Here is a 23743-nt window from a genome sequence, read left to right as displayed (position 1 = left end):
CGTTTGAAAGAATTATTTGAAAATTCTATTTGAAAAATCTAGTAATAAAATCCTTTATAGTAACTCGAGATTAGCAAATTATAAATTTTAGTGTTATAACAAATTGTAGCTGCTATTAATAATCAAAATAAAAATTTATCACTCAATAAACAAATGGGTAAGGACTAAGAAAAGTTATATTTTATAAAATATATGAAATAGTGTGAGCATAAACTAAAATCGTAAAAGAGAAAAAATATTTTAGTTCAATTAAAAAATCAATACACAATACTTTATAATCTTTAATATATTAGAAAATAGATTTATAAATACAAATATAGCCTTATTGGGACAATCATCTCTATTGACGGTTAGTAATTTAGAAATACATACATATGTTATTTCATATATGTGAATAACGGGGGTATTTAAATTTTGTCATACATCCCTAAGACCGTGACACGATTGGTTGCTTAGAAGAGAATGTTGTGTCGTCGGGTGACTTCGGCCGGTATCGGTTCTATCTACGAGCATCTTCGTCCCAGACCCCACTATAATTCTTTGATTCTGTCACAGTCATGGCGCATGGCGCGCCGCGCCCCTCTCCAACGGGAGAGAAAGAGCAAGTCGCTGCGGTGCTTTCGTCTCTTGCCTGCCTTGCCAGTCGACGTTCGTAAATGGCGACGTACCGATGTCGAATGCACGTAACGAACTGGTAAATCGTCGTACGTGATGACGGCTCGTCACTGAACATCGGACGGCGATGGGCACACAAAAGCCGGAAGAATGGGCGAATTTGCTGATCACACGTTTCGAGGAACAGGTACATCTCAGCTGTGACTCGAACTACGAATCTGTTTAGCATTCCTTTTTTCTTCTATTCGTCTTCCCTCTTCGTGCACCCTTCCCCCTTCAACGCTCCTCTCTTTCTTATCTACCCTCTTCCGGTGCTTTCTCTTATTGCTTCTCACTCTCTTCCTCTATTTACTTTTCACTTTTGTGTTCTTTTTTAATCTCTTCTAGTATGGTGTCCTTATTCTTAGTTTCTTCTTTTTTCTTTTACTTTTCTATTTCTCGCTTCATTAGAAGATTATTCATTTAGAAAAAATTAGTATTAGTTTTATTGCTTTTTTGACGCTCCTCATTTTCATGAACTCTATCGAAGAAATGGCAGTTAAAATTAGGAGAAATTATTGAATTAACGATTATTAGAAAGACTGGCAACGGTCAATCTAATCGCTCATGTAAATTTGACACGATTTGTGTGTAGCAGTTCCTGGTAACCAAATGCAAGAAACATAATTTTCATTGGTGAGTGAAAAAGTTAAGGCATAGAGTGACACAAATAATATTGAATCGGCAATTTTTACATCAGTAAATTTTTTCTAAATATCATTTTTCAACACTCTGACAATCATCTGCTTCTCCAGAAAAATTCAATTCTTTCCATATTCTGTACGACGTGACACGATGTGACCAGGCAAGGTATGTATTTATGTATAGAACAATTCAATGTTTCTACGGATCACCGATAGTGAATGGTCATGACCAACAATTGTTTAGGTAGAATTTCGAATGGAATAGTTAAAAATTGTGTTGTTTATGATTTTTATGTGCATGTATTTTCGTATTTGTTCTGTTTCCCTTAATTTTTTCTCCTTTATTAGCGGGGAAAGTATAAAAGATATTTTCTACACAGTATTTAAATATTATTTAGTGATAGCGTCTACTTTAGAAATGTAGCGATTGTACCTCATTTTCCATAGGTATTCTAGGATTTGCTACAAATGTAAAATAGATTTTAAATGACGCAATGACCCTAAATCAATCTCACAGATTTCACGGCAAATAAAGTAGCATTTAGTATAGAAATTTCAATCGCTATTATTATCCCTATTATTAGAGTAATAATTAATGATTGGTATCGTTATTTTTCTGGATGCATTGTCATTCATTTGTTCGTTGATTCGTTCATTCATGGGAAGATGCTTTCTCGCGGTCTCCTCCCTCTACACGCCGGGGAGTCCACGATTTGACCTTCGCCCCCTCCTCCCTTTCCTCTCCACCCCATTCAGTTAAGATACATATAGGGTGTTCTAAAATTCATCTAATATTTCAATAATTTGTTAAGACTATTATTTTATTATTATCGAAATAAATAAATTGCAGAACTATGCTATATATATATATATTTATTTATTTATTTATTTATTTATTTATCATATATTAAGTATATATATACTTGCAATTTTGGAACAATCGATTTTTTATTTTATGAATATTTAGAAAATTGTTCGGATCAATATCCGATGACAATGAAAATTCAGGTCATCCCTATCACTCGAAGTTAATAAGCTAAAATACATTTACAAAATAGAGATTAATTTTATTTCTTTTTTCTAACTCTCGTTAGCTTTTTTGAACCAGTTGAAAGATTATATTCTATAAATATGATGTAATTTTACGTATACCGTTTACATGAGCAATTTTATTATTTATGATGGTGCAAACAATTTATTAAATAATGAAATTCAATATTTCATGCAAAAGAAGTTTAAGATTGAGTTAGGGATACCCTATAGATTATAGAGTTTTATTCCTCGTCCCGTAACCCCTCTATACCTATACCCTACACAACATCGCATCCGTCGTGTCACGGATACATGAATGAAAATTGCATTCACATCGCGCATGGCTTATTGAAAAATTTGAATCTATGGTATACTTCAACGCACTTTAACTGGCTCGCAAAAGTATGCCAACACTTATATTTGCACCTTTTAACAAGTGAAATCTATGTTATAGTGAACAGAATGATGTTCACTAAACAGTGTTTAATATAATTATATGTATATGTATAAAGGTATGTATGCACATATATGTATAGCAAGAGAAAGGTCTCAAAATTTTATCAGTAAAATTAAAAAATGATTCAACGACATATACAAAATTTATAGCGTATTTATTTCAAATACAGCCTACAAAAATATTTGAATAGATATATGTACATATGTATTATTATTTACTATTGTTATATATTACTTTATTTACATTAATATTTCTGCTTAGATCATCTTTGGCGACAATAATAGCTCCAAGTCGTGTTATATACTATGAATTAATTTTATTGAGATATTTATATCAATAAAATTTATCATTTTTTTTTAGTAATACCTTTTTTCTTTATTTCTCAATTATTTAATCTCATACCAGACACTCTCAATAGGATTAATATTTGGGTTCTGAAATATGTAAGATGAGAGATGTATTACAATTCCAACAATATTCCCTAGACCATTATCTTGCTGGAGATAAAAATGTAGTAACAAGTCTAATTCTTCTATATCTTGTTTAATATCTTGTTCTTTTAATATAGGTACAGATATACTTGTATTTTGCATTTAATATTCTATCAATAAATATCGACAAATTTTCTGTACCACTAGTAATCACATACAATTTTACTTCATCTGTATTTGTACAATTTTATTAGAGATAATAAAGGCAATTAATTATTTGTTATTCATTGCTAATGATTATTTGTTTGGATAATAATTTTAAAAAATATCTTTTAAACATATTTTTTATATGATAATAAATTTTATGATTTATCAAATAAATACATATGTACATATGTATGCATGAGAAAATGAAGAAAAGAGAAAAAGGGGAGGTTTATATACTATTTAGTTATGCCAATATTTTATATTTTAGTATTCTATATCTAAAACTCATGAGTGTTATTAAATGTACTAATTTGCATTTTACATTTTGTACATATATTATACTAGTAATGTCATTTAAACTAATAGATAAGGTATAATATAATGATACATGTGTACAAATTTATTATATTTCTGATACATTTAATTTCTAATTAATAAAAATATATAAATAACAAATTATTATAAATAGAAATTGATAATTTCTATAATTTCACATACAGTCATATATTTAAAATCTAATACTAAATTTCTTACTTTTTGTTTATAGTTGCCGTGTCACAGTTGTCAGACCACCCACTCTCGTATGAACGAAGAAAGGAACAAAAAATGTCTAATACAAATTTCTCGATACCGTTTCTCTCTTGTAATATCCAGCCTTACCAAAATACTTCAGAATGTTAATGAAATGGTGCCATCTATTGGGGGTCAACGTATATTTCATAGTACAGATCAAGATCGGCAGTGTTATGAATCTATTACCATTATTTTGGATACCTTGGAAAAGTGTCTTGCAAATCAACCAAAAGATACAGCTAAATTTGATGAAGCTATGAATGTAAAGTTTTTGCTTAAAGAGATATGTCAATTTATAGGTAATTATGTTTCCAGTATTATTAACATAAATGTTTGTGTGCAGGTATTACTTATAATGAGATTTAAAAACGTAAATAACAATATTATTTTTAGATATACCAAACGATAATCCACAAAATGCTCACTTAAAAAATTTAGCTAGCAAGGTTTTGTTTGCACTAAGTTTAAATTTCTTTAATGCTGTATTTAACAGAATATCATCCAGACTTCAAGAATTGGCAAAATGTGGAGACGAAACTGCTGACTATAGTGATATTGAATTAATTCAGCATATTAATGTGGATGTATATAGGTTAACAAAACTTTTAAATGGTAGTTTATCATACTTATTATTCATTTATTATATACACTTGTATATATTATTGTATATATGAAATGTTTTTTATCAGATTATGTAGAATATATTATGTAATATATTCTACATATATATATATATATATATATATAACTATTCATACTGTCACTATTATTGCAGAAGCAATTCAAAAATTTAAACAGCTTAAAAAGTCTGCTCACATAGTTCTTATGAATTCTTTGGAGAAAGCAATATGGAATTGGATGGATACTTATTCTTATGAATTTGCTGAACTTCAAAAAGAACCAAATGAAGATCTGGGAAAAGCATGTGAAGAACTGTTTGACATTCTTGATACATTTGCAGACAATAAAAAAGGAAGAGCTGCAGCTGTCTGGCCTTTACAAATTATGCTTCTAATACTTTCACCAAAAGTTTTAGAGGAAATAGTTAATGCCGATTTTAGTACTCTCTGTTCATCAAGACATTCGAAGAAAAAGCAATTTATTGACAGTATTAAAAAAGGCCTAGGAATGCATGGTAGTTCTAGTAGGCAACTAGTAGAAGCTGCAGCAGTTACTTGTATCAAACTTTGTAAAGCGTCTACTTATATTAACAATCTGGATTCAAATAATGTTATCTTCATACTTGTTCGACATGTTATGAGTGATTTGATGGCTCTACTTTTTAATCCAGGGAAAGTATTTTCTCGTGGTCAAAGCTACGTTGCCCAAGACATCGATCTAATGATAGACTGTTTTGTTAGCTTCTTTCGCATTAAACCTCATAACAACGAAGTACTTAAAGTCTGCTTGAATCTGAATTATCCATCGACGTACCAGTTTGTCTTGGTTAGCTCATTATACAAGTAAGAAAAGAAATACTTTTGTTCATTCATAATTGAATATATCTATATAATCATATTTTGTTGCAAATATAAAATTATACATTACATGTTATAACCAAAAAATATGCTTCATGAAATTCAAGAGAATAATTTATTAGTTAAAAATTTAAACATGTGATGATAAATTTTTGACTTATAATTGTAATGTTCTGAAAAAGAATTTTGTTATCATTATTTTAAATGAAATAAGTAATTTTTTTAATAATATTAATGTGGTATCAATAACTTTTATTTTAGAATTGTAACTCAACCAAGACTGCCATGGTGGCCTCAAATAGATCTTCTGTATTCTCGTAGTGCAGAACTTAGAAATATGTTTATTGATATTTTAAATAAAGTCACACAGAGTTGCATATCACATACACCATTACGAATGATTCAAAGTTTAACACTTAAAGGTAAAGAACAAAATAAGTACAGAGACCGTGGAGAGGAAGTATCGAGTTATAGAAATTTACTTTTATGGATGGTGAAACTTATTCATGCTGATCCTATGTTATTGTTGAATGTAAATACTTTATATAAAAATCCCAATTTTAACTCGTAAAAAGATCCTTATACATGTATCTATACATATATGTGTGTTATTTATTTTACAGAATCAGGGAAAAGCTGGTCATGAAATTCAAAGTTCAACTTTAGAATTAATTAATGGTTTAGTTTCACTAGTTCATCAACCAACAATGTCAGACATTGCTTATGAAGCAATGGAAGCATTATTGGTATTACATCATCCAGATAAAATAAAAGCATGGAATCCAGAAGCACCAATGAATACCTTTTGGGATGTTAGTTCACAAGTTCTGTTCTCAATTTCCCAAAAATTGATTCAGCACCAAATCGTTAATTATACTTGTATATTAAAATGGCTTAGAGAAATATTAATTTGTAGAAATGCTTTTCTGGCACAAAATAAGGATTATGCTAATGTGGGTAGTCAGATTGCTGTTTGTAAGCAAGCACATATTAAACTTGAGGTTTGTTTAGATTTACAATATATTACAGAACTTTCTTTTTAATATTGTTATATTTGTTTTTTAATTTATTGTTTTTTATTTTTCAGGTTGTATTTTTTATGTATTTGTGGAGTATAAATATGGAAGCAGTTTTAGTATCAATGTCTTGTTTTGCATTGCTTTGCGAAGAAGCAGAAATTCGTTGTGGTAGTGATGAAGTAGCAGTAACTTGTTTACTTCCAAACTATCATTTATATCTTGAATTGGCACAAGCTTCTACTGTGTTAATCACTGGTGAGTTTAAATATCCAAAATATTATTTCAATTTATCCTTCATATTAAATACCATATATTCCAAAGTTGAAGTAGAAATTCGAACCGAGAAATAAGTGTAAAACGACATTACAATCTTAATTTTGTTTTATCATACTTATATATAAAGGGAATATTTTTATTTTTTAAATTACTTTATAATATTTTATTTACTTCTACATGAATATATTTTATGTAAAATCATACTACCAATATGTACTTCTACTAAAAATCTTTAAATAGAGAGATTAACATAAAATAGTATCTTTTTTAAACTAGTTTCGGTTCGGGTACCTACTAACAATGATTTTACTTGAATTCAAACATTCATTCATGAATTTTTGAATTCACTTTGTATTTTGATTAGTATAACCCTTATATGGCTGCAGTAGAGTATTAAAGACCTTGTTACCATAACAGCCAGCGGGGAAAGTAAGCTATCCTATCGTGATCATAATTATGGTAAGTGCAATTCAAAATATTATTCGCATACATGTATACAGGACTAAGATCGTTTTATTTTTCTTTACTATTCTAATTATTATATGCAATAGTAGAATAATTGTTTTGTGATTAATATTAGTGCATTTCACAAGCATATTATATCTTTTTTAGGACGTGCTGCTTTACAAGAAAGAATTATGGTCTTATTGAGGAAAATAGAACACTGTGTAAATGGCATACAACCTGTATGTATATACATATAATATATATAATGGATATATACATATATACTGTATATATTATTATATTAACAATAGTAATATTTTAATTTAAGAATTATTTTTCAAAGAAAAATATGCAAGTTACATTATTTTAAAGATAATATAACATTATGTAAATGTAACTTGTTATTATAAATAATTTTACAAAATTTATTTATTTAATGTTCCTTTAATGAGAAAAAAGATAATATACTCATAAAGTTTCCTTCTTCTTGTTAGGCTTGGGAAGAAACATTTAGAAATTGGGAAATAACTTCGCGGCAGTTAGTGACTTATCCCAAATCTAAAACAGAAGATAGTCAGATAGAATCATTTCATCGAAGTACAGGGAAGCGAAGAGCATCACACCAAAATTCAGAACATGAATTAGAGGAACAAATTAATGAGTGGGCTAATATGACAGGATTTCTTTGTGCTTTGGGTGGAGTATGTTTACAGAAACGTTCTCCAAATAGATCATTGTCAGGAATACCACCAAATTCAGAACCAAAAAGGAGTGTAAAACAACAAGAACCTACACCTTGTTTATCAAATCCAAGTCAGGAAGTGCAATATTGTACACAATTTGTTTATAATTTATTACGTCTATTAATTTGTAACAATGAAAAATTTGGCAATCAAATTCAGAAACATGTAAAAGAATTGGTTGGGCATGAAATGAGTCCTGCACTATATCCAATTCTTTTTGATCAGATTAAAAGCATAGTCGAAAAATTTTTTAATCAACAAGGACAAGTTATAGTAATGGAAGGTAATACGCAATTCATTGAGCATATAATATTCATAATGAAGAATATCCTAGATTCTAAAACAGATCAACCTTCTGAATATCTTGGAATGACTAGCATAGAAGGAATGATGTTAGCAATTGTCAGATATGTTAGACATTTGGACATGACTAAACATTCTATTCTTATCAAAACAAAATTGTGTCTGCTAGTCGAAGCAATGATGAAAAGACGAGATGACTTGGCATTCCGACAGGAAATGAAATTTAGAAATAAACTTGTCGAATATTTAACTGATTGGGTGATGGGTGCTACTCATCAAATTACTCCATCTACTAGTGGAGACTTGACTGTTTACACACGGTATAGATGACTTTTTTCTATGAAATATATTTATATTAAATATTTTCCTTTTTGCTTAATTTAATAACTGTTTAATTATATATTATCACATGTACAGTGAAGATAAAATACCTATTGATTCTTTATAGTTGAGTAAGAAAGCAATATTATTGAAACATATAGAAATGATCAAATAATTAATTAAGAATTAATATTAAAAAATTAGCCATGCATATATTTTCAGTGCATTTAATTTATTGCAAATGCAGTTTTATTGTTTATTAAAAAAATTAAATATCTGTATTAATTTATATAAAGTATTTGGTATAATCTTATTGGTATTATAATATTATATTAAATCTCTGTCTAATATAATGAATTATACGTATATATCAAATATGTTTGTTTTATTTGATTTTTTAGAGATTTAGATCAAGCATGCATGGAAGCGGTCGGAGCATTGCTACGAGGCCTACCTCTTCAACCCGAAGAATCCGATCGCGGTGATTTAATGGAAGCAAAATCTCAGTTGTTCTTAAAATATTTTACTCTCTTCATGAATTTATTAAACGACTGCAACGAAGTAACTGGTGAAGAAAAAGAAATAGTGTCTCAACAACCATGTTTAAGTAGTGGCAAATTATCTACTTTACGCAATGCTACTATACAAGCAATGAGTAATCTTCTCAGCGCAAATATTGATAGCGGATTAATGCATTCTCTAAGTGAGCAAAATTATTTGTGACATTGATATTATTGATGTTATTGATATAACATTAAACATTATATTAAATTTTCCACCGACTTTTGCAATTTTTTATAATTTTAAAATTTTTATATTTATAGGTTTGGGTTACAATCCAGATTTACAAACACGGGCAGCATTTATGGAAGTTCTCACCAAAATTCTTCAACAAGGAACGGAATTTGATACATTAGCAGAAACAGTATTAGCTGATAGGTTTGAGCAATTGGTTCAACTTGTTACAATGATTAGTGACAAAGGAGAATTACCTATCGCAATGGCCTTAGCTAATGTAGTAACAACGAATCAAATGGACGAATTAGCACGAGTTTTTGTGACATTATTTGATGCTAAGCACTTGTTATCTTCTCTCTTATGGAATATGTTTTATCGCGAAGTTGAAGTTTCTGATTGTATGCAAACATTATTTCGTGGAAACAGTCTTGGAAGCAAAATTATGGCATTTTGTTTTAAAATTTATGGTGCCAGTTATTTACAAAATTTATTAGAACCTTTAATTACTCCTCTATTAGATGATCCCACTACTGGTTTTGAAGTTGATAGCGCCAGAATAGATGCTAATGAAGATATAGAAAAGAATGGTCGTAATTTGATTGCATTAACTCAAAAAGTATTTGATGCTATAGTATCATCAGCTGATCGGTAAGTTATTAGAAATTGTATAGTTAATATTAATATAAATCATTTCTTAAAGAAATTTAGCTATTAATTGACATTATATTAGATTCATTGTATTTTCACAGGTTTCCACCACAATTGCGGTCTATGTGTCATTGTTTATATCAGGTACTCAGCAAAAGATTTCCACAGTGTCCACAAAATAATATTGGAGCTGTTGGAACTGTAATATTTCTGCGATTTATTAATCCAGCTATTGTATCACCTCAAGAAATGGGTATTGTAAATAAGCCCGTACCTCCGCACATTAAGAGAGGTCTTATGTTAATGTCTAAAATTCTTCAAAATATCGCAAACCATGTAGAATTTAGCAAAGAACAACACATGTTACCATTTAATGACTTCTTACGTGCACATTTCGAAATTGGAAGAAGATTTTTTATACAGATAGCATCAGATTGTGAAACGGTCGATCAAGCTAATCATCCGATGTCGTTTGTGTCGGATGCCAATGTTCTAGCATTACATAGATTGCTTTGGAATCATCAAGAGCGAATTGGCGATTATCTTAGTAGCAGTCGGGACCATAAAGCAGTAGGTAGAAGACCTTTTGATAAAATGGCTACATTATTGGCTTATCTTGGTCCTCCAGAACATAAACCAATAGATTCACAGTAAGTAACAATATTAAATACATTTCTTTTATTATACAAATCATTTTTAAGAATGCTATTTATGCAATTTTCATGTGTATATTTAAGTGTATTTATTTAATAGCTTACTTTTTTCATCGTCTTACGCTCGATGGTCAAACATTGATATGTCTTCAACTAATTTTGAGGAAATTATGGTAAAACATAATATGCATGAAAATGAAGAATTTAAGAGTATCAAGAATTTAAATATATTCTATCAAGCAGGAACTAGTAAACAAGGGTATCCAGTGTTTTATTATATTGCTAGACGTTACAAGTATGTACCTTATAAATTTGTTAATGTATATGTTACAGATATGAGCATTAATTTGATTAATAAGGACTTTTTTTATTAGACATTAAGAATTATTATTTCGTTAAATTATTACCTTATATATTATATATATTTTTTATGTAGTATTTATATATTATACAAAATCATATAAGGAGAAACTTGATGAAAAATGTTTGGTTGTGTATGTATATTTGGATTTATAACTATGTACTAATGTAATTTTGTTTGTATTTTTTTATAGAATTGGCGATACGAATGGTGATTTGCTAATATACCATGTTATTCTTACCCTAAAACCATTCTGCCATTCTCCATTTGAATTGGTTGTTGATTTCACTCACGCATGTTCAGACAATCGATTTAGAGCTGAATTCCTACAAAAATGGTTTTATGTATTGCCTAAAGTTGCCTATGAAAATATTCATGCCGCATATATTTATAATTGTAATAGCTGGGTGAGAGAATATATAAAGTTTCACGATAGGATTTTGGCACCGTTAAAAGGTAATAGAAAGGTAGTTTTCATAGACGGACCGGGTCGTTTAAATGATGTGATCGATGTCGATCAACAAAAATTGCCTGGAGCTACTTTATCTCTTGATGAAGATTTAAAGGTTTTTAACAGCGTTTTAAAAATTTGTCATAGGGATACTAAGGTATCCGTAAAAGTTGGACCAACAGCGATACAAATTACCTCGGCGGAGAAATGCAAAGTATTGTCGCATTCCGTTCTCTTAAATGATGTTTATTATGCATCTGAAATAGAAGAAGTTTGTTTAGTAGATGACAATCAATTTACATTGACTATTTCAAATGAAACTGGCCCATTATCTCTTATACATCAAGACTGTGATAGTATCGTACAGGCTATAATTCATATAAGAAATCGATGGGAATTATCACAGCCGGAATCTGTATCTATTCATCCAAAGATAAGACCTAAAGACGTACCTGGAACATTATTAAACATGGCGTTACTGAATCTTGGTAGCTCGGATCCAAATTTACGAACAGCAGCATACAATCAACTGTGTGCTTTAACTGCAACATTTGATTTAAAAATAGAAGGACAACTGTTGGAAACATCTGGACTTTGCATACCATCAAATAATACTATATTTATTAAACATTTAAGTGAAACCTTGGCTGCAAATGATCCTCATCTTACACTGGAGTTTTTAGAGGAATGTATACAAGGTTTCAGATTGTCAAGCATTGAGTTAAAACATCTTTGTTTAGAATATATGACTCCGTGGTTAAATAATCTTGTACGATTTTACAAGCCAAACGACGAAGGAGGGAAACGTCAGAAACAAGTTACAAAAATTTTAGAGAAATTAATTACATTAACTATTGAGGAAGTGGAAATGTATCCAAGTATACAAGCTAAAATATGGAGCACAATCGGAAGACTACCCGACTTAATAGATACAGTCTTGGATAATTTCATTCAACGTAGTGTCAGTTTTGGACTTGGTTCTCCTACAGTTGAAATTATGGCAGATACCGCCGTAGCTTTGGCTTCTGGAAATGTTCAATTAGTGGCAAAGAAAGTAATAGGAAGACTTTGTCGAGTTGTCGATAAAACTTGTACTTCTCCAACACCGTTATTAGAACGACATACAAGATGGAATGACATTGCTATTCTAGCAAGATATTTATTAATGCTATCTTTTAATAACTGCTTGGACGTAGGAAAACATCTACCATATTTGTTTCATACAGTGACATTTCTAGTTTGCTCTGGAAGTCTGAGTATGCGTGCTTCTACTCATGGTTTGGTTATTAATAGTATTCATTCGTTATGCACCTGTAGTTCACCTTCGTTTTCAGAAGATACTTATCGAATATTACGGATGAGTTTAGATGAATTTTCTCTTCCAAAATTTTATTTACTTTTTGGAATTAGCGAAGTGAAATCTGCTGCGGGTACAGCATTTAGATCTAGTTATAGACATTCGAATGAAAAATGGTTTAGCAACGAGCGTAGCGTTACAGGAACACACGATAAAGAAAGACTTTCACTAACCAGTTTAGAAATTATTACTGATGCTCTTCTTGAAATTATGGAAGCTTGTATGCGGGACATACCACACTGTGATTGGTTAAAAACTTGGACTTCTTTAGCAAGGAATTTTGCTTTTTGCTTTAATCCCGCTCTTCAACCTCGTGCTTTGATTGTTTTCGGATGTATTAGTAAAAGCATAACTGATCAAGATATGAAACAGTTATTAAGGATATTAGTAAAAGCACTTGAGAGTTTTAACGATATCACTTTGTTGGAAGCAATTATTATGTGCCTGACTCGATTACAACCTTTGCTTAGATCTGTAAGTTACGTATTAGTTTATTATTTATTATTAATTTATTATTAACTATTTATTAATTACGTATTGATTAATTAATTTGTTTATTGTTACGTATCAATATATTTCAAGGAACATGATGTTAGTGCAAATTGTGCCTTTAATATATTATTAGAGTTAAATCTTATGTTTATATTATACAAATTAAAGTTTATTCTATTATCATAAAGTTCGGTAATAATTACTAATGTATCACTAACATAATGATTTCATAACTTTACAACGGTGAAGTTGTTGGAATTTTAAATAATTAAAAATTAATTATTTATATTAATATCTAATCTATATATATATATATATATATATATATATATATATATATTTATATTTAATAATATATATTATTATAATATATATTTATATATTTCCATATTTTCAAGGAATCTCCCATACATCGATATTTATTTTGGGTTGCAACATCAATTCTTCAATTAGATGAAGCTTCTTTGTATGCCTGTGGTTTAGCACTCCTCGAGCAAAATTTACACACTTTGGATTCTCAAGGAACTTTTGATGACAAAGTAAAGATTTCTGTATTGTATTAGATAATCATATTATGTGTTCATCTTTATTATAAATTGCATAAATACTTCAGACCTTGAAGCAAGTTATGATGTCAACACGAGAACCTTTAGAATGGCACTTTAAACAATTAGATAATGCTGTGGGACTTTCGTTCAAATCAAATTTTCATTTTGCTTTGGTTGGTCATCTATTAAAAGGATACAGACATCCTACACCTACCACTGTTACAAGAACAGCCAGAGTATTGACTATGCTGTTAGGTATTGTTGCTAAACCATTTAGAAGAGACAAATTTGAAGTCACACCAGAAAGTGTGGCATACTTGTCTGGTAAGTTTATGTAAAATTTTCTATTTATGAATTGAAATTACTAATTATTATATATTTATATCTAATTAGCGTTAGTATCTGTATCTGAGGAAGTGCGGAGTCGATGTCATATTAGACATGCTGTGACCAAAACTGTAGAATCTGGTAGCACAGATTACCTTGATATTTTGCTTCCACACAGCACAGTAAGTTATTCTTAGAATTTTTTTCATATTAAAACCATATTCTAAATTTTAAATAGAAAGTATTCAAGACATGCATTATTTATGACCATAAATGTCATTTAATTGCGCATTAATCGGAATTACTTTTACTAATACGTATTTGAACTTAATTTAAGTAAAAGAACGAAAAACAGTTTATATATTTCTCGTATAACGAAATGATATCTTGCTATTTAAAGATAATTGGAAAATTTGCTTTTCTAATCTTTTTTTGCTTATTATTAATATTATATTGTTTACTGTTAGATTGTGCGTAAAAAATGGCTTGTGAAAGAATTTACAAGAATTTTGTTAATTTAATGCAGTTATACATAGTTTGTTGTTAATTACAATTTTAAAGTTATTTTCACATCGTAATTTGTTTTGTCTGTTCTGTATACATAGAAGTATATAGGGTGTCTAAGTTTTAAATGATCAAACTTCACAGTCTATTTTATGAGTAGAAATAAGAAAAGAATATTATATAAACATAGGTCTACAAACATTTTAGAAAAGTGTTACACAAGAAATATGAAATCTAAAGGCAATAGATGAATATTATCATGAAAAACGGATTCATCTGAAGCAAAATAAGCATCAAATTCGGAGAGTAACAACCTCAATCTCCCAAAGATATTCGAAACATAAAGACCTAACTGAATTGATTAGTTTTCATATTCCTTGTATAATTCTTTTATAAAACATTTGCAGACCTATGTTTATATAATAATTTTTTCTTGTTTTTACTTATAGAAGAAACTAATGAGTCTGATCGTTTAAAACTGAGACACTCCGTATACGAAATATCCTAATCTTTTTCATAAAATGGCATTAACTTTTCCAAATTTCAAATAAATGTGTACATGTATCGAACATTTAATATCAGAATATTAAAGAAGTGATTGTGATAAATTAAATATTATGATGCAGGATATGTCTAATGCAACATCAAGTAATCCTACTAATCGCCGGCAAAAATCATGGGATCTTCTTGATCAGTCTGCGCTCACTCAAGCTAGACAACAAAAACAATATTCAACTCATCAGGTATGTTTTATTTATTAAGTACGATTACATTTTACAAAACATGTAAAAATGATTTATAAAGGCATTATTTATTTTATAATGCATTATGTATTACAGTATCTATGTTTTATTTAAAGTTTGTTCAGGATAATGATAATCACATCCAAGAAAATTTACTTTTTATATTCTATTTACTATTTATATTCAATAATTTACTACATCTAAATTCCTTAATTTTATGAAACTTGAAATGTGAAAATAGAATTAAAAAATAAGCAGATACAGTAGTTGCAGTAAGTTACAGTAAGATGATGTTTTGAAAATTTATAATTTATGTTGCGAATTATTCCAAAGTAAACAAAATAACAACAATATTAGTAGTCTAAAAGTTAGTAGATACAAAATATTTATGCATTATAAAATATAATCAAATTTAAGGTTTTAAATATTTTATAGGATATTTTAAAAGTGTAAATTCAATTTTACATTAAGTAATATTGTTTATTGTTTTATATTTTTGAATGAACCTGTGTTTACTCTTTCGATGTCTATGTTCGCATCTACCTATGTCTACCTTATGTCTGCCTGGAAAACACATTGTAACTTGTCCCTTATACACATCACGCTCCATCAATTTGTACAATAATGACGATGTATACGTCATTAACAAGACTGGACGGATTTTATTTAAAACGCAGCGATCCTTTTCTGTACCAACTGCGAAGGAAGCAAAGTCGAATGAGGAGGTTGAACCAAAGGTATTATTTACTCATCATATATATAATCCTCATAAACATCTTTTCTTAAATTTATTAACATCTAAACAAATACGAATGTACATATGTATGATTTCGTAACATATGTACATATAATATATTCCCATTATAGTAGTAGCGATAAATAGCTGAAAGAAATTCAAGACATTAATTGAATTTAAATAAGTTCAATGTGAGAAAATTAAACTTTCATGTAACTTTCATTTATACGTGCATTGACATAAAACTGCATAAAGTAAGAATCCATACCAATATATCATTTAATTTTGCCTTATAACATTTCTGCTTCAATCGTTTTAAAAATATCTACAGCGTGACCCTTGTTATGTGTACTAAAATTAAGGAAATGAACGTACGAAGTAAAATAAAAAGATACGTATAAATGGTAAAATTTCTATAATTCATACAGAATCGAAGTGCCAGAGTAAGCGTGAGCAACGAAAATAATATATTGCTTGATCCAGAAGTACTGACAGATTTCTCAACTCAAACTTTGGTTCTAACTGTTCTGGTTACTTTAGTTAAAAATTCAACCGATGAAAACGAACAACGGATTCTTTATGAATATCTTGCGGAAGCCTCAGTGGTGTTTCCAAAAGTCTTCCCAGTAATGTAAGTTTTTATCTTTCAAAATTTTAAACAGATTATATATACGTTGAAAGCATCTACAGCAATTACATTAATAGTTGTTAAGTGTTACAGTAAGTTAGCGTGATTTTTATAATTTTAAAATAAAGATGCATTTAACTGTTTATTACGCTGTTCCTTGCAAATATTCAAAACATGAGGGCACATGACTTCAGAGGTCAATTCACTACTTACGTAAAGATAGAAATGAGGTTTACAGAAATAATATAAATTTGTTCCTGTGTTAATAAATAACATTAAGAAATTCGAAATGTATATTGAAGGGATTCCAACGAAATCGAGCAATACCTGATAGTTTTGAACGGAAAAAGAGATCTATTACAGACATTTAGTAATTTGTATTTATGTCGAGAGAGCTCGTTTAAAATGATTATTTAATAATTATTTACATATAATTATTAGACAATTATAATTAAATACTATGAAGATAAGTGAGTAATTGATACGAAAAAATATCTATAATTCTCAAATCTTCAATTCTTCAGCATCTGGAACGGACACTTCTACATGTGATACGCTATTCACAATTATTTCACTTTGTTTAAAAATTTGTTTCTGTCAAGAATCCAATGTAAGAATTCATTTGATATAATGTAAGAAATTAGGAATAAGAATGCAAAAACCTCCATGCAATAGACTCTCTGTACCTAGAGTACAAATAAATTATTATTATTTATTATTATTAATTTGTTTCTACTTTTTTTCGTTTCATAGCTGTATCTTAGCCTTAGTTGAAATATAAAATAAGTATGAAAAACAGTAACATGAACAATTTGGTTTGCGAGAAATGATATTTAAAATAACGCATATGCTTACTGAGACATTTAATGTTACAGAATTCCATAAACGCATGCTTAATATTTTTTAAATGAATTTAAATCTGTTTATAGTCATAATTTGCTTGATGCAAAAATCAACAATGTATTATCCTTTTGCCATGACCAAGGGATATTGAATTCTGTACAAGCAATTATACAAAATATGATAGCATGCGAGGATACAAGTCAACAGCAGTTACATTACTTACAAAGTTGTGGTTTTGGTGGATTATGGAGATTTGCAGGGCCATACACAAATGTAAGTACCCATCTAGGGTGAGACGAAGATAGTAGTGCAACCGAAAAGGGAGTAATTTTTCGTAAAGAAACAAGTAGAAAATGTAATATAAATTCTTTTGCCCGTAATACGCAGCAAGTGATAACGAGCACGAACTGTCAACCGTGTCATGTCATTACCGATTGTTGCTGTTCGAGCTAGCTTTTATGAACACAGATTGATAATATAGTACTTGACGAGATAGTCACTTAAGTACTACAACAACTTCTTTGCTTTTTTAATTTTTTACTCGAGATCACCCAATAATTCAAGTTCTACGTAATCTTTTTGATTGCTGTATTTATAAGCTTACATTGATGTATGTCGTAGTCCAATTGTACAGCCGAAAGCGCTCAGTTATTTGTTAATTGCCTGGAAGCCATGGTGGAAACGTGTTTACCGGTAGATGAAGTTGAAGCCTTAAATAGCAATGAAATCTCGAGTGAAAAATGTAAACGATCCGATAGTCATCAGCCAGAAGTCGCACAAAAAAGCAAATCTTTAACTCATGGAGGAGATCGGGCGAGTTCTCGCGCTTTTTCGGAAAAAATGGACGAAACTTCTCGGAGTAGATCTTCTTTCATTCACATAGAGTAAGTGAACAGTAACGATTGATTATTATTCGAGGCTGTCCCAAGTAAATATATCGAAAGATACATATATGTATATAGGTACTACGGATAATGTTGAAACAGGTTGTAAAATATGAAAGGGGACATACATATATGTATAACATACTAACATTTATTCTATCTTGCAATGATCCTGAAAAAAGTACTATGAAGGTTAACTTCAGATTAAACTCAATGCCGGATTCTTATTGACTAAAATCCTCATACAGTGGCCTTGACGCCGTCGGAGAATCTTCGGGATTTCCAATAGGATACATGGTGCTTCCCACGCGCCGTGCTTAGAGTTCATGGAAGGAGTTAATAGGACTCCGTTATTGTATTTTCAGTCTACAATGTTGTACTGTAAGATCCACATCACACGCTGCTTATTAGTTGTCAGTGACAATTGAGAGGAATCAAATCTACAACCTTCGGGCAGAAAGCCGGCACTCTACACTCTAAATATTACCTACTCATGTGATTTGCATACGTTATTCTCGAAATAAGAATTTTCAAAATTGGCATTATCTGATATTTATATATCTGTATATCTGATATTTACAATGGGAAGATTACTCGATTGGACTTTGTACTTACATCATAGTTACCCTAAAAAGAACCGATTTTGTGTGTGAATGTCCTTGATAAGTTTAATAGATAAATGTTGAAATGCTTAATCGTTTGCTTGGAGAAGTTTATTTTCCTTTGAAAGAATTCTTTATAATCTGTAATATTGCTACTGATAAATTTTTATTTGCTTACGTTTCATATCGTCGAGTATTGTTGGGAAATATTGTTCCTTAAATGTCGCTAATGCTAACAACATGTTAACTTCGAAAGTCGATATATCTTGAAAATGACTTGTGCAAAAGATATAAGTAATTTACTTACAAATGTTACACAAGTATTTTGATGGCAATTACAAGAACATGTACTAAAAAATATAGATTCTAATTTTAATACTTGAAGTTAACTTTCACAAGGCTTATAAAGGTTATAATAAAGTCAATGAATGCCAGCATGATCCATTTCTCTTAATATCTTACAGCTTTCGTGTGGAATATTTGTTTATACGTTTCATCTTTCGAAACATTTACTTGGGGAAATATATTTTTATCATATAATACAGTCGTATATTGTTTTAAAAAAACATCTTAATATAATACTTTTTAAGAAAATTTAAAGTATTAATAAAGGTAGTAAATTTAGTCACAGTATAGATAGCAGAGAAGATGTTTCATTGGATTCTGTGGGTCAAGGAGAAAATACGAGTAGTAGTAACAATTCACAACCTTAGCGATTAATATGTGAACCTAAGAAACAGTGGGGTAAACATGGGCGAAAAGGGCAAGTTGGTCGGAAGTTGCAAAGACAATTGAGGTACGTTTAGTTTCCGAAACTTGCATGAGAACCATAGTAGCGGTGCATGATGATGCCTTCATTTTATTAGTGATGAATAGAAAACAGCACCGCCTTAAGTAATAACTATATTGAAATAATGCGTCTTCATAATACTAAGATATACATATGTTTTCAATTTAGAAACGCAAATATTTTGGCTCCGTGTTATTGCTGCAACATGTCGAATCAGTTTAAGCCAATGCCGTCCACTTCATGTTAATGTACCCACTGGAATGGAAACAATTAAGCGCAATCTGTTAGTCGATTATTATTTACGATTATTATTATTATTAGTCGATAACTTATTTTGTTATTAGTGACATATTTCGATGGTTTTGTATTATCCTTAAATTTATGTTTAATACAACGATTAATTGTTTCTATATTATAGTGATAATATAAAAAGAAGTTTCGCAATGAGTCCATCATCGATTTTTAATACGCCAGAGTTATGTTTTGTATAAATAACGATTTTTAAAAGTACAATTGTTTAAACTTTTGTAATTAGACAATTGTAATTAATCAATATATATAATATTTCATAGTTTCATGGCGATAACTGAATATTCATGGATATTTTCATTCCTTTACAACTAAATATTTTTATATCATCTGTCCCTATTTCTAAACAAATTTAATATAGTCCCGTGTTATTAGAATAAAATGATTATATAAATAGTTTATCAGAGAAGTCCAACTATATGAGTTCATTTCTTGGTAATATTTAGTGGAAGGAATGATATTATTTTCTGATAGAAATTATGTTCCACTTAGACTTGAGGTTAAGATAACAAAACAAATAACGAGATTGTTGTTTTATGTTGCGATAAAATGAAGCGGTAATTGAATAGAAAGAAAATGTATGTTTAATGAAAACATTATGTTATGGGCACCAGCAAATCAAATTCTTGATGAAAGAATTCCATTGAAATTGCAATGAAGTAATGAAGATACTCAAAACGCTTGTGTAAATAAATACAGAACTTTCGTGTACAAGAATATAAAGATATACGTGCATAAAGATATAATATCTCGAGAGGAATGTATTTATAAAAATAACTAAGAATGTTCCATGTTATCACATTTACTACAAAGGAAAAATGCAGTTTGACTAGAATACGATTCTGGATCAGTGCAAAATCCCTTAAACAGTATGTCACAGTCATGTATGAAGAACTTATATTCTTTTCTACATAAATATATTTATTGTTTGAGTGTGATTGTATTTTGTTCGAAAAAGCAATAGGGTACATGTGCGTTTTGCGCGATTGCAATTGCAAAATTCGCGCAAAATAGAATTTCGAGAGGGTCGGGAACTCATCTCTCGAATATCATAATACAATTGCAACTCCTTGCACTTGGCCATTATTTATGAGGCATGTGCACATATTTTTATATTGTTAATGTTTAGTGAATTTAAACAAGCTTTAATTCAGAATCTTTTCCTGTTAATATAATATTTAACGATATTTATTCATAATGGAATATTGATTGAAAATATTCAGATATTCAAAAGATATATTATAGATATCGGAGGAAAAGTGGCAAGGAGTTGACAATACAAAGACGTTCTGGACCAGCATACATCCGGTGCATTGGAGGCTCTTTTCGTCTCAGGATGCTCGAGCAACCGAACGATCGGTCATTTTTAGAGTTCTCAAAACAAAACACCAATGATTCTATTGTCTACCACTTATTAAAGTACAAAGCAAGACACGTTATTTTTTCCCGAAGCGCATAAAAGCATGTAGGAGAGGCAATTTATTAGTAATTAGTGAAAAAAGAAAAAGAAACAAATGGTAATGATACAAGTGTCGATTTTTCTGTCGAATATCAGTTACGAAAATATGAAAAATATATACATTTAATATACATACACATAATAGGTTGATCGCAGCAATAGAGTACCCGTAATGAATTCGATAATGCGTTTGTACATAGTATATAAATATATTATATGCAGGATGTTTCGTAAGTTGTCGAACAATATCTAACGGAAAATTCAATGAAATTATTAATTACGTTTTCATGTATTGTATAATTGAGCATGGTTTTATTTTAATATTCAATAATTTGTGCAAAGATTTAGTTTAATTACAGGGCATAAATTTAAAAGTGCCGATTTTCTTTTAGTAATAGACTTAAAGCTTACGAAATACTCTATATATAGGGTATTTCATACGGTATACATATACATATACATGTGTACACCACATTTGCAGAATACTAATTTAAATTAATAATGACAAGCTTGTCATGTTTTCATACGACTATTGATTATTAATTTTCTAGGAATCAGCAGATAAAAAATTGTCCATGTAACGAATCTAAATAATTATAATACTGTCATTTTCTTGCATGTTGTACGATAGATAATAATACTTCTATTTCGCTATAAATTTAGTGCAAAATGCAATCAAAATTGAAATGCAGTCCGTTTTCCATTTGCTTTGTCTCTTTTTATTTATACGTTAGAAAGAATCAACTTTCAGAAGTCGATATTAATTCTATTACTGCCTGATACTCTCTTTTTTGTGATTTTACACCAAAAATATAAATGCCATTTTATATCAGAATTTAATTAATTTTTATGGTATTGAACACAAATATATAAGGGAAAATACTAACAGTAAGAAAGCTAATGTATCTATTTTTTAAGTATCTTTAATTAAAAATTAACATTCAATAGTCTATCGAAAACAGTAACGATTGGTTTATTCATTAAAACACGAATGTCACATGTTAAATATATCATATCTTATGAAATACTCTCAATATACAACACATAAATACACTATATAAATATTTGTATAGCACGTACGTATTTTAGAAATTTATAATTTTATGAAAACGAAATTGTTTCAAAATTGTCGAATAAGAGAATATATGTTATTATTAGGAAATACGTTCTATAGATTATTCGTATGTTTACGTCGAATGTTAATGTAAGATATACAATCTTCTAAATGCTTGTACTTAGATATTTTTGGCGCATCTCGAACGAACTGCGCTACGAACAAAGCATTGTTAATCTAGTTAAATGTTTAAGTGTTATATCTACTTAGTTCGTGCAGTACTCGTGACTATAAAACGAGAGATTCCTTGGACAGAAATAAAATAATTCTTAATGGTTTCACATTTCCAACATTGGAATTATCGAATTCCTTGTCAAAGTTGAGTAAATAAACCAATCGGTGTTAAAAGAGTATATTTACAACAGATATTCTAGACAAATATACTATCTTAATGTTTCCGAATAATTTTTTTCTCCTTCAATTCACTTCCACTGACCTTTATATTTATTGATATAATAATATCGTATGCTGTATAGACTTAAATATATTATATATTTAATTTAATAATTTAAACATTTAAACGTGTTAAGATCATTCTTTCTCAATATGTCTTTAAATTTATCGCTTTTAAAGTGTATTTCCTTTTGATGAATGCGAGCCAATGAAGTTCCATATTTTATAGCTCTATTTATCTATTTATCTATCTATCTGTCACGAATTACTATTCTAGACGAGATAAAGAATTCTAACATAAAGAGTTCTGTAGCACGCGTCAGGTTGAATTAACAGCTGATTCAAACAGTAATTTTGAACAAGAGCTACTATTTTTTTAACTTTTTAATGTTGACTACTGTGATACAATTATGGTATTATGTAGCAAGCAGTATGAGTTAATTGGCTACGACTGTGAATATGTTTTTACTTAATTAGGCAACTTATTAATCTCTTAACGAGACTATCATTGATTTCTGAAATTTAATGGATTGGATTTTTGTGATAGAGTGTAATGAAGTAATATTTTCTGAAGTATT

General features: G+C 29.4%; 1 protein-coding gene across 4 annotated transcripts; it reads left to right on the top strand.

Annotated features, from left to right (window-relative positions):
* The first annotated feature begins 576 nt into the window (after positions 1-576).
* On the top strand, positions 577-23123 carry Nf1 (neurofibromin 1). Of its 4 annotated transcripts, XM_069115958.1 has the most exons (26): positions 580-802; positions 1250-1464; positions 3973-4297; positions 4392-4610; positions 4774-5461; positions 5738-6008; positions 6100-6477; positions 6564-6750; positions 7189-7230; positions 7384-7457; positions 7713-8584; positions 8987-9288; positions 9410-9971; positions 10073-10621; positions 10725-10919; positions 11179-13267; positions 13684-13824; positions 13899-14157; positions 14227-14342; positions 15291-15407; positions 16058-16144; positions 16572-16774; positions 17701-17887; positions 18236-18498; positions 19726-19896; positions 20059-23123. In XM_069115958.1, exons 3-25 carry the CDS (start codon positions 4009-4011, stop codon positions 19811-19813), a joined length of 8178 nt encoding a protein of 2725 aa, XP_068972059.1. In that variant the 5' UTR covers positions 580-802; positions 1250-1464; positions 3973-4008; the 3' UTR covers positions 19814-19896; positions 20059-23123. The 4 variants fall into 4 exon arrangements, with proteins under 4 accessions (XP_068972058.1, XP_068972056.1, XP_068972055.1 ...); XM_069115955.1 differs by lacking the exon at positions 1250-1464 and having other exon boundaries at positions 578-802; positions 16085-16144; XM_069115954.1 differs by lacking the exon at positions 1250-1464 and having other exon boundaries at positions 578-802.
* Positions 23124-23743: the final 620 nt, after the last annotated feature.

This window comes from Bombus flavifrons, chromosome 6 (genome assembly GCF_040668555.2).
Source record: "Bombus flavifrons isolate JBK064 chromosome 6, iyBomFlav1_principal, whole genome shotgun sequence".
NCBI classification, from domain to species: domain Eukaryota; kingdom Metazoa; phylum Arthropoda; class Insecta; order Hymenoptera; family Apidae; genus Bombus; species Bombus flavifrons.
Note: the sequence above shows the minus strand (reverse complement) of the source record. Positions and strands in the feature narration are given on the sequence as shown.